The sequence below is a fragment of the Sus scrofa genome, chromosome 7, assembly GCF_054392235.1.
Source record: "Sus scrofa isolate SSC_HxYL_T2T_F1_AM1 chromosome 7, Sscrofa_HxYL_maternal_Yorkshire_Landrace_v2.0, whole genome shotgun sequence".
NCBI classification, from domain to species: domain Eukaryota; kingdom Metazoa; phylum Chordata; class Mammalia; order Artiodactyla; family Suidae; genus Sus; species Sus scrofa.
This window is the reverse complement of record NC_139389.1, coordinates 905,015-924,943: the sequence shown is the minus strand read 5'-3', so window position 1 is coordinate 924,943 and position 19,929 is coordinate 905,015. Positions and strand designations below refer to the sequence as shown.

General features: G+C 62.3%; 1 protein-coding gene across 4 annotated transcripts in view; it reads left to right on the top strand.

Moving 5' to 3' along the window:
• Window positions 1-11,498, top strand: part of GMDS (GDP-mannose 4,6-dehydratase) — a 434,734-nt gene extending 423,236 nt beyond the window's left edge. For all 4 annotated transcript variants that reach the window (XM_084967197.1, XM_021099749.2, XM_021099748.2 and 1 more), the window contains 2 exons: window positions 10,954-11,022; window positions 11,202-11,498. In XM_084967197.1, coding sequence (XP_084823323.1) covers window positions 10,954-11,022; window positions 11,202-11,264 — 132 coding nt within the window. In that variant the 3' untranslated portion in view covers window positions 11,265-11,498. The remainder of the gene's footprint in view (window positions 1-10,953; window positions 11,023-11,201) is intronic.
• The last annotated feature ends 8,431 nt before the right edge of the window (window positions 11,499-19,929 follow it).

Sequence of the window (19,929 nt, the reverse complement as noted above, 5' to 3'; positions counted from 1 at the left end):
ACTGAGTTTCTAGAAACGGGAAATAAACCTGGAGAAGTGGGTTGGGATCAAATTGTCAAAGATTTGACAGTCAGAACAAGAGTTTGGATTTTATTTGACAAATACTAGAGATTTCTTTCTGGGGGAGTGAGCAGCACCCAGGAAGAGAAGGGGCCCTGGGGGCAGGGGTGTTGGGGGGAGCTCTTGCCATGCAGGTGCATGTGCTGTTCCCGGGGAGCGCTGACGGGTCCACCAGACCTGAGCGACCCTCCCCGTGGGCCCAGTCCTCGCCCCCGACGGCACCAGTGCAGCTGGCCCTGTGCTTCACGTAGGCACTGCCTGCAGGTCACCGAGCAGGTTTTAAAGCCGCGACACTGCAGGGTTCTATCTAGGGGGCCCAGTCACCAGGAAACCGGGTTCTCCAGCCTTAACCTTAGGAGAGGGGAGAGTTTTGAAGGTGTAAAGGGGGACGTCTTCCTCCTCTCCCCCAAAACCAAAAAGCCAGGATAAGGTACAGAACTGACGGCTTCGGGGTGGTTGAACTGCTGGAAGGGGCCAGATGTCAACAGGAATGAAGCTGCTGCCGCCCCCCGGCCCAGGAACCTGACTTGCGAGCAGAGGGGACGGAGCCGTGAGGACAGGGGGTCTCCAGGCTGACATCAAGCCTCCCCTCCGACGCGGGACTGGCGGTGACTGCGTTTCTGGAGACAACACGGGACAAGTGCCGGCGGCCTTTCTCGTGACCGTGAGATACAAGGAGCCCCGGGACACAGGCAGAACCAGGAGGTGGCAGGTGGACCAGTATCTAAAAGCCTTTGCTTTAGAATAAAGGAATCCTCTGGAAGGGAAGGAGCGAGAAAGGAAGGAGACAGGCTGTTCAGGAGGAGCGGGGAGCAGAGGGCTGCTGGCACCGGGGCGTCTGCGTCCTGGGCAACACACACGGGTGTGGGCAGCGAGACGGGCAGCGGGTCTCCACCCTCCCCCTTCCCAGGCCTCGATCAAGGCCGTGGTGCCGGGGGCTCAGCCCCCGATGGAGATCAAAGCGGCCCTCGTTGGCCATCCCGAGCTATCTCCCTCGGGCAGGAAGAAGGCCAGCCTCTGCTCCCGGAGGTCCCTCTCTGCACGGACCCAGGGGCGCCTGCTGGGTGTCCGTGCTGCCCTGGCCTCCAGCCCATTCCCAGGACATCCCACGGGGAGTCCAATCCAACCGCCAGCCCTGGTGGCCGAAAGGCTCCCCAAGGGGACCCCTGAGGCCCCTCAGGCAGACAGTCTGATGAGAGCCCCAAGAGGAAACGTGCCTCGCAAAATCGTGGCACCTGGACCCACTGCCACGTGTGTCAGTGAGGGTGGCCTCCCACCCAGACTGGCCCTGTAGGCTCGGCCCCTCTCCCCAGGACCCAAGACCAGCCTCCTGAGTTGGGGTGCTTGGCAAAGCTAGGCCACTGCTGGGGTGACAGGGCAGGCTCTCATCTGCCCTCTTTCTGGTGTGTCTGCAGAGCCTGGCACACACATCAAAGAAGACAAGGCCTTGCTGGGCATGAGCAACCACTCCTGGGAGCGTCTGCATGGCCGTCCCCTACCCCGCTAGCCCTCAGATGCTTTCCGGCCTCTCTCTGGCTCATCTCAGCCTCGTGGTCCTGAGGCTGACAGCAGGTCCTGGGGGGCAGCATCCTGGGTGTGGACAGTCACGCGTGGGGGGAGGTCCTCCCACGTGGGCAGAGCTGGCTCTCCCAGGACACGCTCACACGCCCTGGAGCGCTACTCCACGAGCTGGCAGATGGGACCCCTCGTTTCATCTGCGGGCGTGAGAGCCCCGCCGGGTCACAGGCAGCGCACAGCTCAGGCCCGTTCCGTCGGCGAAGGCCCGCTGGCCGCACTGCACCTGCCGAGGGCGGCCGGGCAGCCTGTCCTGCTTGGAGTCCCCCCCAAGCTTCCATCAAAGTCAGCCGATTATTTTCCACTGCATTTTCCTGAAAGGATGTTATGATTTTCTAGATGTTTGGTGGCTGCGATAAATCAGGCTTTTATGATGTCATGTGAAAGGCCCCCCCGGTGCTTCCTCCTGCCGAGCTGCAGCCACAGCCTGAAAGGAAGGGACGTGTCAGCAGGGCACAGTGGACGCCGCCTGGCTTAACCCTTTCCTGGCCAGGCCTCGGGTCCTGGGGGAGGGGCCTTCCTCCCCCCAGGAAGGCCCGCAGCGGGGCGGTGGCAACCGGCCCTCTCTCGGAGCTTCTCAGGCTTCCTCCACAAGGAGGTCTGGCACCAAACCAAGACTCAAAACAAGAGAGAAGAAGAATGTGCTTACATGTGTGACGGGGTCACCCGGCTGTACAGCAGAAATCGGCACAACGCTGGAAGTCAACTTTAATAAAAATAAAAATTCTAAACATTTTAAAAAAAAAGACAGGACGTTCCATGGAACGCTTGGGGAGAGCCTACGTGATTCTACGAAAGCAATCTTTTGAGAGTCTGTTTCCTAATCATGAAAACGAGGTTTCCTGAGAAGGAGACGACACCGTGCCAGTGGGTTGGGCGAAGGTGTCACATGCTCTGCCCGCCTCGCTGGCCCCCGTGGAGGCACAGGTGTCCCCTGACCCCCCACCCAGCCCTCGCTGTTCCTCTGCTCGCTCTGCCCCCAGAGTGGGTCAGGCCAAGCCCATCCTAACCTTCAGAGGTCACACAGGCCTCAGAAAGTCAGATGCTAGACAGCATGAGGCCGCAGTGGCAGGTGACTGCTGTGGCCTTTGGGCTGAGATCCTCTGGGAACAATCAGGGACCACAGAATGAAGCCGCGTGACAGCATGGCCTTGCTGGGCTGACGAGCACTTTCCCCAGGGGGCCAGCAAGATGGCCAAGCTCCTCTTGGGCCCTGGTCCCTCGCCACCCGTCCAGACGCAGTGGTGGCCTTCTCCTCACCCCCGAAAGACCATGCTGCCCAGGCTTCAGTGACTTGGAGCCTCTGACAGATGTCACTGCTTCTGGAAGGGCCTGCCACCGTTTCAGGCTCACCTCCCCTTGGCCTTCTGGCCCACTCCCCGCAACCGAAAGGGGTCCCTGCCTGTCTCCTTCTGGACAGAAACTCAGGACAGCAGCCACGTCGTGTCCAGCACGGCCTTCCCAGCGCCTCAAGCAGTGAAGGTTTGCCAACGGTGAAGTGATCACGAGAACTGGGAAAGCCCAGTGCAGTCTGTCCCCATCAGCCAAAGGATGACAACCTCAGAAGACAGGTTGGGTTGGGCGCATCCTCAGGGTGACGGAGCTTTAAAGGAAAACCGGAAGACAAGCCACCTGAGGAGCTTGCGTCTCCTCGATGTCACACAGACGTCGGAAGGGGCACTGGGATTCAGAAAGGGTCACGCAGTGGTTCGTGGGGCTGCTTTCCACCCACGACCGGGAACCCTCCTGCAGCCTCGCCGGGAAGGCCGTGGTCCACTTTCACGGATTTAAAACCTGAGGCTCGGGGGAGTTCCCGTCGTGGCGCAGTGGTTAACGAATCCGACTAGGAACCATGAGGTTGCGGGTTCGATCCCTGCCCTTGCTCCGTGGGTTAAGGAACTAGCGTTGCCATGAGCTGTGGTGTAGGTCACAGACGTGGCTCAGATCCCGCGTTGCTGTGGCTGTGGTGTAGGCCGGTGGCTACAGCTCCGATTAGACCCCTAGCCTGGGAACCTCCATATGCCGCGAGAGCGGCCCTAGAAAAGGCAAAAAGACAAAATAAAATAAAACCTGAGGCTCAGAAGTGTTGGGAAACTCCCCCGAACAAGAGCTTTCCTGCGGCACAGTGGGGGAAGGACCTGGCCTGGTCACTGCAGCAGCCCGGGTCACCGCTGTGGGGGGGCTTCAGTCCCTAGCCTGGGGAACTTGCATCGTCTCAGGTGTGACCAAAAGAAAGAAAGAAAGAAAAAGAAACTTCCCCGGCCACAGGTCTGCATGGTCTGGTCTGACCCGTGTCCATGGCGCACAGCTGCGTGCCACGCCCTCCCGCGGTCCAGGGCCGTCCAGGCCAAGGGTCTCTTCCCGGGTAACACCCGTTCACCTGCCTGTCCCAGGACTTCCTGCGTGCGCACGGGTGCTCTCGTCGTCACGCAGCCCCCGAGCCCAGCTCCTTGCTGGGCTTGCCCACTCACTCAGATAACGTGGGCGCGGGGGGGGGGGGACGGACCCCGCCTTGTGAGCACCGGCTTCTGGTCGGACACCCACCACTAGACGGCTTCGTGACACGGTCGGGCCGTGTGGTTTAACCACAGGTGTGTTCAGGGACAGGTCTGCGTTGCCCCGACAGAGCCGGCCGAGGAGGACGCCGGAGGGCCGTGTCATGTGGACACCCGGCAGCCTGGCAGACCCTCCATCGAGGGAGGCAGGTGGACTGGCGGGTGGACCCGCAGAACATAAAGGTTCGTCTTGGTGCTCAGCCTTCTGCGGCCTCGCGGACCCTTGCTGTCACACGTCACAGCAGAGGCCTTCACTGCTCCTCAGGTGAAACTCCCCAGAGAAATAACCAAAAAGCCAGAATTTGGACGTGCTCTGGGGCCTGCTCAGCTCAGCATTTCCTGAGAAGCTGCGGAGGGGCTGTATGTCTGCGTGACCGGGTCGTGTCATTTCGGACTGGGCTGGGGAGGGAGGATCGTGAAGCCGAGTGTCTTGAACCCCGGACGTGCGTGTGGGCAGAGTGTCCCATCTCGTGACAGAAGCGTCGTGTTCTCTGCCGCGCTCTTCAGCGCCAGTGTTCAGGGTGGGTGTGTTCCTGGGGGGCGGTGTAGACCCTGAGAACCGGGGAGGAACACGCTGGAGAAGAGTTGCCTTCCCTGGTGCCAGGAGGGGTCGTGGGTGCTGTGAGCGGGCCTCGGGGTGCGGGGGCCCAGGGCTGGGCCTTCACCCACAGGCGCGTTGCAGGTGCTCTCAGGCCCAGGGCAGAGGCCACCTAAAGCAGAGGCAGGATCTCTGGGTTGTGCCCGACTGTCTGATGTGGGCGTGGTGCTTGGAGGGTGACAAGCACCAAGCGGCAGCCTGCCTCGCGCTCCAGAGAGCCGCTGGCCAGTGGGGCTCAGCCCGTCCACTTAGAGGTGCTTTATCTCCTCTCCGCGGGCTTCGTGTCACCTCCTACCAGCAGGGGTAAAATCTTCACACCCTAGTCCAGTTCTTAACAGGAACCAGTAATTTCCGACCAAGATGGTGTGGCTTTGAAGCCGGGAACGCTGAGGTCACCGGCAATCTTATCTCCCTTTCATTAAGTGGCCCTGGGCTGCACTGCAAGTCAGCCCCTATCAGCAGGTGGGAGGGAAGATCGGGGCAGAATCAGAGTCAGGAAACTCCAGTTACGGACCTAATCCCACCCTCCCTGGGCTGGGATGCCCGTGAGCACCGGGGCGGAGGAATAAAGCTGACAAAGCAGTGAGCTCGGCTTTAGCTCGGCCACGCGGGGCAGGTGCAGCCCTGGGAGTGGGCTCCCCGCGAGGTGCGGCCCGAACCACAGCTGCGTGTTTTGCTGGAAGCAGCTGTGTGTACACAGCCCCAGGGCTCCCAGGCTCAGCTTCTCAGAGCTTCCCGCCGCCCAGTCTGCTCAGGCCAGAGCCTGGGTGAGCTGGCTGGGCCCCAGAGGCTTGCAGGCTGGCCAGCGCAGAGGGCCAGGGCGTCCCCAGACTGGTGACATGGGGAGAGGCTGGCCTCGGCGTGGGGCAGTGTGCGTCCGCTGGGCTGGGAGAGCACAGGGTCCTTTGCCTCTGCTGTCTGCCTGAAAGAACTGTCTTCAGGACATTTTTGAAGCTCTCTTTAAAAGGAAATTGATGAGTTCCCTTGTGGCGCAGTGGAAACGAATCTGACCAGTGTCCATGAGGATGTGGGTTTGATCCCTAGCCTCTCTCAGTGGGTCAGGGATCTAGCATCATGGGCTGTGGTGTAGGTCGCAGACTCGGCTTGGATTCCGAGTTGCTGTGGCTGCGGTGTTGGCCGGCAGCTGCAGATTTGCTTCAACTCCCCTGCCTGGGAACCTCCCCATGCCACAGGTGCAGCCCTGAAAAGCAAAAAAACAAAAACAAAACTATAGAAGGAAATTGGTGTTTAGTCCTGTGTCTCCTTATATAATTGTATCTCTTCTCTCTTTCTTCCCTTGTTTCTAATTACATCTCTCTCTCTCTGTTTTCTGTTGCTTTTGGGTTTTTTTGTTCGTTTGTTTTTTGCTTTTTCGGGCCTAACCCGTGGCATATGGAGATCTCCAGGCTAGGGGTTGAATTGGAGCTGCAGCTGCAGCTGCCAGCCTGCACCACAGCCACAGCCACACTGGATCCTCAACCCACTGAGCGAGGCCAGGGGTCAAACCCGCGTCCTCATGGATCCTAGTCCATGAGGGGAGCCCCATGCTTTTCTCTTTTACGCTGGCCCTATTTTCATTTTTTTTTTTTTTTTTTTTGTCTTTTTGCTATTTCTTTGGGCCGCTTCTGCGGCATATGGAGGTTCCCAGGCTAGTCGAATTGGAGCTGTGGCCACCAGCCTACGCCAGAGCCACAGCAACTCAGGATCCGAGCCGCATCTGCAACCTACACCACAGCGCACGGCAACGCCGGATCGTTAACCCACTGAGCAAGGGCAGGGACCGAACCCGCAACCTCATGGTTCCTAGTCGGATTCGTTAACCACTGTGCCACGACGGGAACTCCCTTATTTTCAAAATACAGATGGTAGAAGATGCGTCTCCCTGGAGGTTGCCCACGCCTGCCAGTGGCCGCCCCTTTGTCAAAGGAGCCGCTCGTTGTAACCCCTTCAGCGCCATCCGCACGTGGGCACGCAAGGAAGTCAAGCTCTCGGTCACCTTCCCAGAAGGGGGTGCTGTGCTGGGGCGACCTCCGTCCTTTCTGGACCCCTTGGGGTGGATGATCCCTCCCCTCGGGTTGGTGGCTCTTCACAGCGGCGGATTCCCAGGGGCGCGTTCTTCCAGCCGAGAAACAGGCTCGGCCAGGGCGCACCGGTCCTGGAGGCCACGGGCAGAGGCGCCGAGGGGCAGCGCCAGGGCCCCGCGTGGCCTGCTTGGCCCCTTCCCCGAAGCCTGGACGGGCCGCCCTCTGCGCCCTGTTGGCTTTGCCCCTTCATCGCTGTGGGCAGCGGGCAGTGGAGCCGGGGCTGCCCGCTGGGCTCCCCCCACGACGGGCCCCGCGCTGTTGGAGCCGGAAGGCAACCGCTGGCTTCTCGTGGTTCATCACGATTGTCACTGAAGGAGGGGCCAGCCTCAGCTGCCACCTGTGCTCACGTTCGGCCGAAACGGGGGCTGCTGGCGCCGCGGGGATCGGGCTGTGGGCGCGACCGCTGCCTCCTCTGGAGCCCGTGACTCAGAGGCTGCCCACGGGAGGAGCGGGAAGCTGCGGGCGGCACTGCGGGTCTTTAGCGTTTGCCTTCCTCCTTCCTGACGCTCAGCCGCACATCTCCAGCCGTGCCCGGGACCGGCTGTGCGGCTCGACAGCTCTTCCCACGGACCGAGGGTGGTGTTGCTGCTGTTAGCGGTCCTGTCTTTCTGAAAAGGAGCCTCCTTCCAGGGTGAAGCTTTGCTGCTCCCTCTCCAGCAGCGTAATGTCGGGCCAAGAGCAATTCCTCTGGTCCCTGGGCACCTCAGGTCTTCCTCGGGGAATCCGACGGAAGCAGCGCGAAGGCCGAGCGCCCGCCCCACGGGCCCCAGTCCTCGAGGGCCTTTGCCCAGCGCCTCTGGGCTCTGGGCGCCTTCCCCCCGCCCCCGCTTCCAGCTCTGCGACCCGCTCTCTCCGCGGGCGCGCCGGGCTCTAAGCAGCACCCTTCTCTGGTACGTCTCTCACCTGCTCAGATGCCGTCACAAAACAGACGAGCAGGCAACACAACGCTTGGAATAAATACTGATGTTACACTTTCCTAGTGCGGCCTTGGTGACGGAGGGCGAGAGAGGTGCGACTGCGAACTCTGAAAACCTGTGTGACAGAATCTGCTCGACAGCTTCGCCGCGGTGGCTTTGAGGAAGGCGGGCGGGGGCCTCAGAGGCTTTAATGTGCTGAATAATGACCGTGACGAAATGGGACTGGGGGGGGGAGTCTGGGTGGCGCGTCGCAGGTGTGCCCTCACCGCCGCGAGAGGGCCGGTGCCCGGTGCCCGGAGCAGAGGCGAGGGGAGCCAGGGTGGAAGGCGGCCGGCACGGTGCCCCCTTTTCTGGATTTCATGTTAACTACCGTGGGCTCAGGGAGCGGCCTGATGACTTCTCCAGGATCTAGTCTGGCCCTTTATCAGTTCACTATACCAACAGCGTAAGCCAGGAAGGCCTGAAAAATCACTGCAGCCAAACACGCCCTCCCCAGCTGCTGCTGCGGGCGATTCTGCCCCCGGTGCCCGGGCTTCGAGGGTCGTGGCTGCCCAAAGCCGCTGGAGGACAAGCCCTCGGGGACAAAGGAGGCACGCGCGTCCCGGGGCCTGCAGACACTGAAGGGGCTCCGGCGTCCGGACACCCGCCTCCTGGCCGCTCGGAAGTTGTCGCCACGCGGGACCAAATCCGACCAGAGCACATCACAGGCCGCAGGCGCGGAGCTCACCTAAGGCGTCGCCGCGGGAACGCAGGACCCCGGCAGCCAGACCTCGGAGACGCTCCGCTGCCCAGCGCTTGGCCAGCTCTCTTGTGGAGAAAATTCGCGGGCCCCCCAGTGCGTACCACGCGTCTTGGAAACTACATAAACTCATCACTTGCATTCACCCCCTCCCCATTGTCATTCTGTGGCTTGAAGCCTATAAACAAAGAAGGAACCAAACCGTCAGGAAAGAAGAAAAGAGCAAAACAGACGAACTCATCCCCGACCCAGCGTCGGAGCTGCGCACACCCTGGTGGGCCCTGTGGTTTGTGAGACGTGACAGGCCCCTCCTGTGGGCTGTGACTTTGAGATGTGACCAAGCCCACAACTGTCCCTTTTCCCTCCGGGACACACGGGGGAGTAAGAACCCCCTCAGGAGGGGTTACGTGTGAGCTGGCCTTTCCCTCGTGTCCCCTGGACGTCGGCGGGGGCACAGGCACCGGGGCGGGTCTAGATGTCAGCTCCGGGCAGCTGGCGTCCAGAGCCGCTGTTTTGTTTTAATGGAACCTCATCCTTTTCCTTCACGAGATCTCTCAGACTAATTAAATTTCAGGGAGACAGAGCCTTGGCAGAAGAGGAAAGGTAGCCGTGCCGCCGAGCTCGACACTAAATTGGGATGTTTCAAGGGTGCGTCTCTGGTTTCAATGAACCCTGCACGGTAGCAATGTCTGTTTCTGAGCTTTTGAAAGCCATTTTCCTTTTTCCTTAATTGTAGTTCCCTCCTTGTTTTTATATTACGAGCTGCTTGTCGAAAACTGCAGGAAACAGTTACAATACAAAGCACCCCCTCCAAGCCTACTGGGGCCATCTGAAGTCACAGGGCAGGCGGCGTCATAGGGCCTGGCTCCCACCCTCTGCAGAACCCCCCACTTTCAGAAGATGTGCGGACGGAGGACGCCCTGCTCCTTCCGGCTGTGGAATTGAGGGGCCGCGTTTCCCAGCTCCCTCTGGGGAAGAGGCAGGCCAGTCTCTGTAGGACTCTTAGGATAGAACCAGAAGCGTTGTAGAAGTAGGTACACGTTGATTTGGGAAAGGAGAGAAATAAATGCATGTGTTTTTCCACTTACACTTCCAGCTCCGTGTTGCACTGTGTTAAATTGCAAATCAGTACAAATATTTGCTTCTGATTTCCCTGGAGACTCCGCACAGGGACCTGAGGCCAGCAGAGTAACTTGCTTAGCTGTTATTAACCCGGAGGAGTCGGTGAGGACTTGAGTGAGGAGGCAGGGCCTTTGGGAGCTTCACTTGGCCCAGCGCAAAATGCAGGGCTGGTGGCCGAGGAGCTGTGCGCTGAGGCGCTGGGCGCTGGGCCTGGTCATGGATTCCAGCCGAGCACCAGCTCGGGCCAGGCCGGGGCCAGGGTGGGCACGGCAGGTCCTGCGTCTTGCCCCGGGGAGTCCACCGCCCTGGAGGCTTTCACTTGCAGCCTGAGTGTCTGTCGCCTTCCTCCTGTGGCTTTAGGCTGCCGTCCTCACGGGGTTCGGGCGTCCAGAGTTGGGCCTGCTGGGCCTGTTTTCCGGGGTTGGAGGGCTCAGGTCTCAGGGCAGTTTGAGGAGCAGGGCTGAACCCGGGCATGCGAACTGTTCATCTCCCCCCGACAGGGGCCGCTTTCCCGTCTTTTTCTTCCTTCTCTCCCTTCCTCCCTCTCTCTAGGTCTCCCCTTCCCACGGGCTGGGCTCCCCAGGAGCCCAGCAAGGGGTTGGGGCTGCAGGGCCGCCTCCCTCCCGCCCTCCACCTTCCTTCCCAGGAAGTCTCTTAAATGGAGGGAAGCTGGGGCCCTGGCGGTTTGCAGCTCCCTCCCTGTGCTGGAGGCTGTGGCGGCCCTTCTGCCTGAGTCACCCGCCTCCCTTGTGAGCTTGTCTCTGGATGAAGCCCCGTCAGCTGGGATGAGAAACGCACAAGTGGAGCAAATAAATGGGGAAGGGGGCCGCGGGCGGCGCAGAGGAGCACGCGGCTGCCTAGGTGGGGGTCCCTGCTCCTCGGTGGGTAGCGGGGAGGTGATGGTGGCGCAGAGGGACGGCATGTGCAGCATTGGAGGGTCAGCAAGGAGGCCCCCACGGGGCCAGGGCTGCGCCCCAGCGGGTTGGAGGGGCCGGGAGCCCCCCCCAACCTGCCGGAAGCTCCGGGACCGGAGGGGAGGGGAGCGGAGTTGAGCACGAATCCCAAACAGCTCTCAGAGCGGCGTCCCTGACAACTTGTTGCATAAAAGAAAGTCACTAAGGCCAGCGGGACGTGGTGGCGGCCGGGCCGAGCGGCCTCCGGGGTCCTGGCGAGGAGCAGGCCGTCCTTAGACACTCCCCCGCCCGCCCGCTGGAGGGACTCGTGGAGCCCCTGCCCTGGGGGGGGGGGGCGGGAGGGGCCCTGGGACTGCCACCAACCCGTGTGCTCTGTCCCCGCCCCGCAGGACTTTCTGCAGGGAGACTGCACCAAAGCCAAGCAGAAGCTCAACTGGAAGCCCCGGGTCGGTTTTGATGTAAGTGCCTCTCCAAGCCTCCTAGGTCCCAGGTCCCTGCCGGCGGTCCGGGGAGGGAGGGACGCGGCGAACGGGTGGCTGGGCCCCCGGGGCGAGGAGGGCCGGGAGGCTGCGCAGGCTGCTGGGGGGGGAGGGGGACGGGGCCCCCTGTGTCATTGCCGCCTGCACTGTCCCCGCAGGAGCTGGTGAGGGAGATGGTGGATGCCGACGTGGAGCTGATGCGAACCAATCCCAACGCCTGAGCGCCTGGGCGCCTCCGAGCAGACCCGCCACCACCGCGAGGTTTGCAGCAGCAGGGGAAGAGCCCGGCTCTGCCCACTTCCCTTTTGTCCGGGTCGCCTCTGATCAGTTTTGGAAATCAAGATGTTTTAATCACAGATTCACTTTTCTTGAAATTATGTCGCTGAGACAACTAAAATTGTGGGGCTTTCAGATGATTTTTCTTATTAAAAACGGCCTTTCTCTGTTAACCAGCATCAGCACAGCCCATGTCCGTGTTGTCTCCTAGTTATAAAAACAGCTATAAGGACCCCCAAACAAAACTACCCAAGTCCTGGCCTGGAATGAAGCCGCTTCCTTCTGAGAGCCCCGCCTGGCTGAGCCTGGCCTTGCCGCAGCGGCAGCAGCCTCCCGAGCCTCTGCCTGGGGCTTGGCTTTCGCCCCTCCCGGTGACAGCAAGCCACTCTCTGCAGCCCATCTGGAAACCCAGCTCCTGCAGAAAGGCGGCATTCACACCAGCTCTGGTCTCGGCGACTATAATTAGAACCCACAGGGCTCCCACCCTCTCAGAAGAAGCCTTGAGAAACAGGAGTTCGCAGAAGCAGCTTGCAGGAGGGCGAATGTTGCTGGACCGCCCATGCCAGGCCCCGGGTTACCCGGAGGTCTCTGAGCCCGCGCCTCTGCTGTGGTCTAGACGCACACTGCCTACTTCCAACCTATTCTCGGTGCGAGATCACTCTTTCAGCCTAATTTTGATTTAGGCATTCAACCAGTTCATACGAAGTGCCTAATGTATGCCCGACAGCGTGCGTGTGACCCACCTCAGGTTAATTAGAAACCCGGCTTGGGTTTGACTGAACGCATCGTTGAGGGGCCTGGCTTTACCCTCGCGTGTCCTCCCGAGCCGCCCGGCTTGTGGAATCCACCAGCATCAAGCGAGGGTTTGTGCGCAGGTGGAGACCTCTGCGTGAAATACGGTATTTCGCCCCAGAACAAATTAGGTCAGGACTCTCCCCCCCCCACTCCCCCTCCAAGGAAAATAAAACTTTACAGCAAATGGAATTCCAGCCTTCGCACATGCTCGTGTGAGCGCAGCCGAACTATTTCGGAATGTCTCCACGGCAGGTTTATGATCTGGGGGAGGACCCGGCCCGGCGGCGGGTGGCAGGAAAGAGGGCTCTTTGTGTGGCTGCCCAGTTGCTGCGGAAGCCTGCTGGCCGAGGCCCGGGCTCCGATGGCGCAGAACTGGGGGCCTGAGCTGGCCCACCCGGTTCTCAGGAGCTGCCCCAGGACCGGGCCTTCTCCCAATCGAGATGCTGCTAATTGGAAACAGATGGTCCCTGGAAGGCTGGGCCTCCAGGCCTAGGCAGGCTGGTGGGCGCACGCGCACACACAGACTCCAGTACATACATGCAAACACTCCCAAAGACACACGTGCACAGTCACACACACCCGGAGTCACATACACACACGGTCACACACAGACTCCAGTGTATAAGTGCGAAGGCTCACGAATACAAATAAACACCTACAAACGTGCCACCTCACACAGGGTGACTCAGAAGCTTACAGACACCACACAAACCCACTGTCACAAAAGTCTCACTAATAAACATGCTCGCACACCTTCCCCGTAGCCTCAACCTGATGGACAGGTGCCCCTCCTCTTCCTCTGACCCCCTGACCCCACCACCTCACCGCCGGGGCTCCCGTGCTCTGCGTCTTCTTACCCAGAGGCTCCTTGGGACGAGAGAGGGTCCGGCAGGGGCTTCGTGGGGAGCCAGGGATGCCCCGGTGTTAAAAGAGTGTCAGAACGGCCAGGAGCATCAGGTTGGAAGCCCCCGGAAGTATTTTGGTCGTGGGGCTCTCAACTCCTGCCCCTTCCATGGCGGGGGCGGGGGGGGGGGGATTCTGCTTCCCGGCCTCCCTGAGTGTGTAAAAGGCAGGGAAGGGCGCACCCTGGCTTGAGTATTTCTGGGCTTTCTTTCTGGGTGTGCACTTCGTCCGGACACGCTTAAGACCCTCTCATTAACGCCTTTCTTCTACCCCAAATCTCAACTCGATTTCCGGGAACTTGTTCTCCCCCTTTGTCCTGCTCTGCCAGCGCCGACTGTTCATTTAAGATGTGATAAAACATCTTCCTCCTCCTCGATTTTGTAAGTACAAACTAAGAAGGGTAAACCCTCAGTGCCCTCAAATACGAGAGCAAAGCAGAGGGACCCAGGTTCCTGCCCCAGCGGAGCGGGGCCTCAGCTTGCATCACACCTGCTGCGACGGGGGTGGGCTGAGGCCGCCTTTTGTTGGAGGCTGGAGGGGGAGTTAGGGCTGCCCTGTAAACCTGCCACACCTCTGCGGCTGTTGAGGGGCAAAAAGGGGAAGGACAGGCTGCCCGCCTCCTGCTGAGGGAGGGCTAAAGTGCCCTGAGGCCAACCTCCGCCGAGAAGGCTCCTTGGGGACCGGGGTTCCAGGTCTATGATTGCGCTGGGAAACCAGGGTAGCTGCTGCTGCAGGCTACCTCTGGGGCTCCTGGAACCTCCGTGCCAATACCAAACCTCCAAAAGGCACCGAAATCCTGGCGGGTCAGCTTCTGGCTAATGAGACCTTCCCCAGTCATTAAAGCTCCCTGCAAGAGGCAACACCTCAACATTTCGTGTCAAAATAACCATACATTCATTGGCTACAAAAGACTTTCTAAGCAAGGACCCCAGGCACCTTGTTTGCCCTGGGAATTCCGGCAGCGCCTTTTCAGTTCTGAGATGGGTCCCAGTATGTCCCAGTTCACAAGGCATCTGTTTCCACAACCCAAGGCCTCTCCTCCCTGCAGAGCCTGGGGGGGCGGGAGGCTGCCAGTTTTAGCACAAGATTCTGTGGGGGTGGGAGGCGGGGGTGCACACGGGACTTTCAGACGGCTCTACACGTCCCAACATGCCACCCGCACCTCTCCCAAAGTGCCAGCTTTTAATCACCGGGGTGCCCAGGGTTTTGACACTTGGCCGCGACCCCTGGGCTGAAAAGCCGCTCCGTGCGCTGGCCCCCCATCGGGCGTCCCCCTCCCCAGGGCCTGGCGCTGCTGCCCTGCCCTGAGCACTAGACCAGGCCGCCCGCGCACCCGCAGGCGCTGCAGGCACAGCGAGGCTGGGCCATCGCGATTAGCCCGCGACGGCCCCTCCAGCCCGGCCCCGGCCGCCACTGCTCCCCAGGCCCGCCGCGGGGTGTCCTGCCGGCGCCGCCGGTCCGGAACACGAAGGCAGGACCCCACCCACCCTCACGGCTTCCTCCGACGGAGCGTCCCCGCTGGGTGGCCCAGGACCGCAGCCTGACCCCAGGACCCGGCTCCCGCCCTTCCTCCAGGGTCAGGGGTCGCACGCAGAGGACGCCCCACTCTCAGGTGCCCCCTTTGATCACTGGATTCGGGGACCAACCGGGACGCCCCGCGCGGAAGCCACTGCGCTGAGCCCGCCTTGCTGCTGCGCGGAGAAGCCCCCAACGCGGAGGCGGGAACCCGGGCGGGCGCCCCTCCCCGGGCACGTGTCCCCACGGGCCCGAGCGCAGGCAGGAGCCGAGGACGCGGTGGTGAATGCGGTTAAGAAGGAGGAAATCCCGCGCTGTGCAGCTCCCGCCTCCGGCCTGATGCCCGTGTGCTCTGAAGGCCAAGGCCCGCGACTCAGGTGGCCCCGGGAGCCCGCGGCCGGGGGCTGGGGCGGGGGCGGGGAGGCTTCCGCGAAAGCCGCTCCGACGAGAGGCGCGGGGCCCGGGCCAGCCGGTGAGGCAGCCGCGCCGCCCGAAGCCTGCCTGGAGCGGGAGCGCTGGCCTCGGGCTCTACACTATAGTTGGAGGGGCCGGGACCTCGGCTGGAGTTTGGCTTTTCAGGGCGAGCCTGGCAAAGACGGACTGGCGAGGCCTTCCTGCCGCGCCGCTTCTCCCCGACGGGCCCTGGCTCCACCGACCCTCACCCGGAGGCCTGGCCCGCACAGCCGAGCTGCGTCGGGTTGATTCTTCAAACACACTGGAAGCCACGGCCCTGTGGCTCCCGGTGCGCAGGAAGCCCCGGCGAGGCGTCGGGGCTGAGCCGGGAGGACGGCCCTCGAGTTCCCTCCGGGAACGCCTCGCACGGGCCAGTCACGGAGGGGCCTCCTGAGTTCTCCCGGGGCCGCTGGGCCTCCTCCCGACAGGACCGGAACTGCCAGCTGCGAGGCCCGGCCTCGGCCCGCGCAAATCCCCAGGTGATCATAATAGGAGTTCTCCCGGGACGCAGGGAAGGCCCTGCAGCCGCTGCCGTCGGGTGCGGGCTCCCAAACGGCCCCAGGCGGCTCCCGCCGGGCCTGAGCCCTGGCGCTGCACCCAGGCGGCGCCGGCGCCAGCTCCAGTCGGGCCTCGGAGGTCTCAGGGACCCCGTACGATGTCAGGGACGCCGACGTCGCTCAACTCCGAGGACAGAGTTCTCGGTTTTTTCCTCTCCTGGCAGATTTTTAGACTCTGATCGCTGCCTAAACCTGCGCTCCCCACTCCTGTCTGCTTGGCTCACCTGTAGACAGACATTACCACAGCCTCTGGGCGCAGTGACCTGCTTTTCTACCGAAGGAAATGCAGAGGCCTTAAGGGTTAATGGTGCTAAAAGTGTTTTCCTGCTTTTTCCCCGGGGTGGGTGATGGGGGAGGGAAAGGGTCTGTCTCCTCTCTCTCTCTCTGGCCTCTCTCATCTGGGATCCAAACTGTCCCCAAGGCTGTACAGCAAACCCCTTCATTCCCCAACGTCTAGCTCTGAGTCCTGGCGGCGCCCTGGCCAGGGCCTCTGCTCCCTTGGCCGTGGCTGGGGTCCCACCACCCAGGTCAGTGGAGAGGCCACACTGCCTGGCTTTGGCTGCCTGCCCACTGCTCGCTCCCTGGGTTCACAAACTGCGCTCCCAGGGCCACCCAAGTAGCACCAGGCTGTGTTGACTTCGGGGGGCAAAGGAGCAGCCCACCCAGTGTCCTCCCTGGATGCTACCTTAGGGACAGCGAGGGGGGGACGACGAGCAGGGGGCATGGAGGAGCCCAAAAGCCAACAGAGAAAGAAGAGACTCTGGAGGAGGAGGGAGGTGCTGTCTGGAAGAGAGAGAGGCCTGGGGAAGCGCCCCGGAAACCGTGGGGCCGCCTGGAGACCACAGGTGGGAAGACTCTGAGCAGGAAGTGATGCCAGGCCCTCAGCAGGACCAGGCCACCTGCCTCCCCGCTCCTGGGTCTCTGCCCCCCCCCCCCCGTCTGCGAGAAAATGCCAGGTCCTATGGCACCCCCATAATACGCTCAATATGCTGCCAATTTGAAGTCAGCCGGGGAAAAATCAGGTCAACAACAATAATAATGTGAAGCAGAGGCGTCTCTGGAGCCAGAGTCAGACGGGAAAGGGCGCAGCAACGGCTGAGGCTGGCCTCACGCTCCCCACGCCGTATTTTGGTTTCCAATAAGGCGGACATGGTACATTTTGCTCAATTTTCCACTCCTAATCCTGTTGAGGACGTCGTGGAGAGGCGGCCCTCCTCCTCCTGAGCGGATCCCGGAGCTGGGCTCTCTTGGATTAAGGATCACTCCTTTCCCAACTGGGCTTGGACCTGGAACCCGCCAGGCCCCCCGTGTGGCCCAGTCTGTCCAAGGCTGGACCGAGGGCTCTGGTCACTGCCTCGGGCCCAGGCCCAGTGCAGGGTGGGCGCGCACGCCCCCAGGAGGTGGCCCAAGCTGGCGCAGGGACATCCGGGAGAGGCTTGGGCTCCCTGGCTTTCCTGGGAGGAAGAGGGTGGGAGAAGAAAGCAGACAGACGGGGAGGGGGAGGGAGCTAGAGACGCAGGGGATGCCTGCCTGCCGGGCTGGGTTCGCGCGCAGGGGGCGCAGCAGCCAAGGGGCCTAGTGTCCCAGCGAGCAGCACAGAGCCCGCGGCAAAGGGAGACTGCGTGTTTAGGTGCGACCGAAAAGCCATTAATAAAAACCTCTTTGCGAGCAACCTCTTGGCCTCCTTATAAACTGAAATAGGAGCTTTCAGAAAAGCGGGGGGTTTGAAGCGTAGGCCCCTAGCAGATGTCAGCGGGCTTTTTTGCCGTGGCCCCTGTAGGAATCAGGCTTTGCTGCTGGGAGCCTCCCGAGCCCAGGGATCCCTGGCCCTCTGCTCCCTCTACCTCTGCATCTCCAGGGGTGAACGCTCCAACACCCCCCCCCCCAAGCTGCTGAAGAACTGCCCACACAGAGTCAGATTCCGTCTGGGCCCCGCCAGCTTTATGACATGGTCACCATCAATCTTGCCCCTAAAGCGACATTTGTTTATGACCGGGTGGGAAGGGCTAATGGCTTCAGGACTGGCTCTGCAAACAGGGCGTCTAAAGACAAGGCCGAGATACCAGGCAGGCCCTCAGGGTGGGAACTGGGCTCAGAAGCAAATGGGGCCCCTCTGCAGAAGCTCCAAGATAGGGGGGGCAGGGGCTAGAGAGAAACTGTCCCTCCAGCGGCCACTAACAGCGAGGGAGAAAGAACCCTGCTCGGGGGGGTCAGGGCCGGGCTCCACTGTGGTTGCCTCATGTCCCGCCTGGGCAGCCCGGCCAGGCAGCCCGGACCAGGGCAGTGTTCAGGGCCTCTCTGGGGTTTTGTACCATGAGCAACAGAATTAATGGCTCTCTCCCTTAGAGACTGAGCCCTCATTGAAGGGACCAGGGCGGGAGAGAAAAGTCCTAGGTTTCACCTACCCAAGTTCGAGGCCACAGGGCTGCAAGGCACTCTTGGTTTCTGACCCCGCAGGAAACAGCCAAGAGCTCACCGGCCACCAGCACAACTGAGCCTTATTCCCCTGGAAACTTCAATTATTAATGACACAAGCTGCGTGGCATGATAAATTGTAAAATGCACGCTTGTTTGCATGCAGTCTGGTGGGAAGGGCCTGCTAACTACAGAACCCTGGAGACAGCACCCACCACGCATGCGACACACCAAAGGCAAGCGTGTAGGTGGCATGCTCCAAGCTGCCATTGACCCGCGAAACTGCTAAGAAGTGCCCACTGCCACATACAGGACAAAACACTCTCCCAAAGCTCCCGACTGACCGAGGCTGACTTCAAAATTAGCCAGGTCCCCCCACTGGGTCCTGCCTGCTGTCCCAGACGAACTTCAAACTGTGCTATTTGTTAAACTAGAATAGTTTACAGCGAAATGCTCCTGCTGCTAAAAAAGGTACGAATCAAACGTGCAAAGCACTAAGGAGTAAGTACTTCTCCCCACGGAATAAGGCGGCTCCAGCCTCCCCAGGGCTCAGGCTGGCAAGAGTTGGTGTTTCTTAAGCTGGATGTGAGAATCCGGCAAATGTTCTGATGGGAGCAAACATCCCATGAGCAGCTCTAAGAATCAGCGTCACGAGCAGAACTTCTGACCTGCCACTCAAACACGGATTCAGAACAATTCTGTGGGCAACTCGCGCAGAAATAACCTTCTCTGCGTCCGTGTCACGCAGGTCTTGAAGGCCTTTCAAACGCTGGAATCGAAGGCGGCAAACAGTATTGCTAAGAGGCTTCCCGAGCCGCGCAGAGACCCTCTCGGCAAGGGCTCCTCGCCGGCCTTCTCGAGAAGCCAAGCGCCCTGCTCGGTCCGGCTCCCTCTCGGGCCGCCGGGCCCGGGCCGGGAAGGAAGAGCCCGGGTCGGAAGCGCCTTCGGGCCCGGCCGACCCCACTCCCCTTGTCCCGAGCGCCGGCCCCGGGGCCGAGCCGCAGCCCACCCTCCCCGCGGCGCCCGCGCTCCCAGGGCCGGGCCGGGCCGCCCGGGCCGCGGGGACGCAGGAGGGCGCGGGCCAGAGGCTCCGACGCCGCCACCCGCGCAGCCACCCCGGTGACCCGTGGTCTCCGCCAACCGACCGCGCGCACCGCGCGAGGACGCAGCCCGCCCGGGAGGCCGCCCGGGCCCCGCGCCGCCCGGCCGGGCCGCGGCTCTGCGGCCGGCGAGGGCGCGCGGGCGCCGGGAGCGGTGCCCGCCCGTGACCCCGCGGCCAGCCGCGCTCCCGCTCCCGAACACACGTGCGTCTCCAAAACAAAGGCGGCGAGCGCGGCGCGCAGCCAGAGCCCCGCGCCGGGCGGAGGCGCGCGGGGAGGCCGGCTGGCGGCGCCCCTCGGGCCCTCGTCCCCGTCCCGGCGCCAGGACTCGGCCGGGCGGGGGGAGCCCGGCGCGGAGAGGGGCGCGGGCGCGGGCAGCGAGCTGCCGGGCCGCCCAGGGCGGCCGGGCAGAGGCGCGTAATTACCCTAATTAGCCGAGGAGCGTCCGGTCCGGAGGCCGGCGTCGGGGCCGCGGAGACGCGCCCCGGCCGGAAAGCCCGGGCGGGCCCGGGTCCCCACCGCCGTCCCCCACGCGCCGAAGTGGGACAGCCACGCCGGAAGGAGCCGGCTCGCGCTGCCCGCCTCGGGGTCGCTCACCGTGTGCAGGAACAGGGCCGCTGGTCACCTGCCGCCGCTTCCCGGCCCGGCGCGGCCGGCTCCGGCCACGGGCCCTTTGTCCGCCAGCTCGGCTCCCCAAAGTGGGCCGACGCAGAAACAACGACCTTCGGCAGTGGCTTTTTTCCCTAACGCACCCAAAGGGTGCCCCGGGGAAGAGCGAGGCCGCCCGGGCCCAAGGCCGCGTGCGACTCCCGGCGGGTCACGCCGCGGGAAGGCCGGTCTCCGCCGCCGGCCCCGGGGGACGCCGCGCCCTG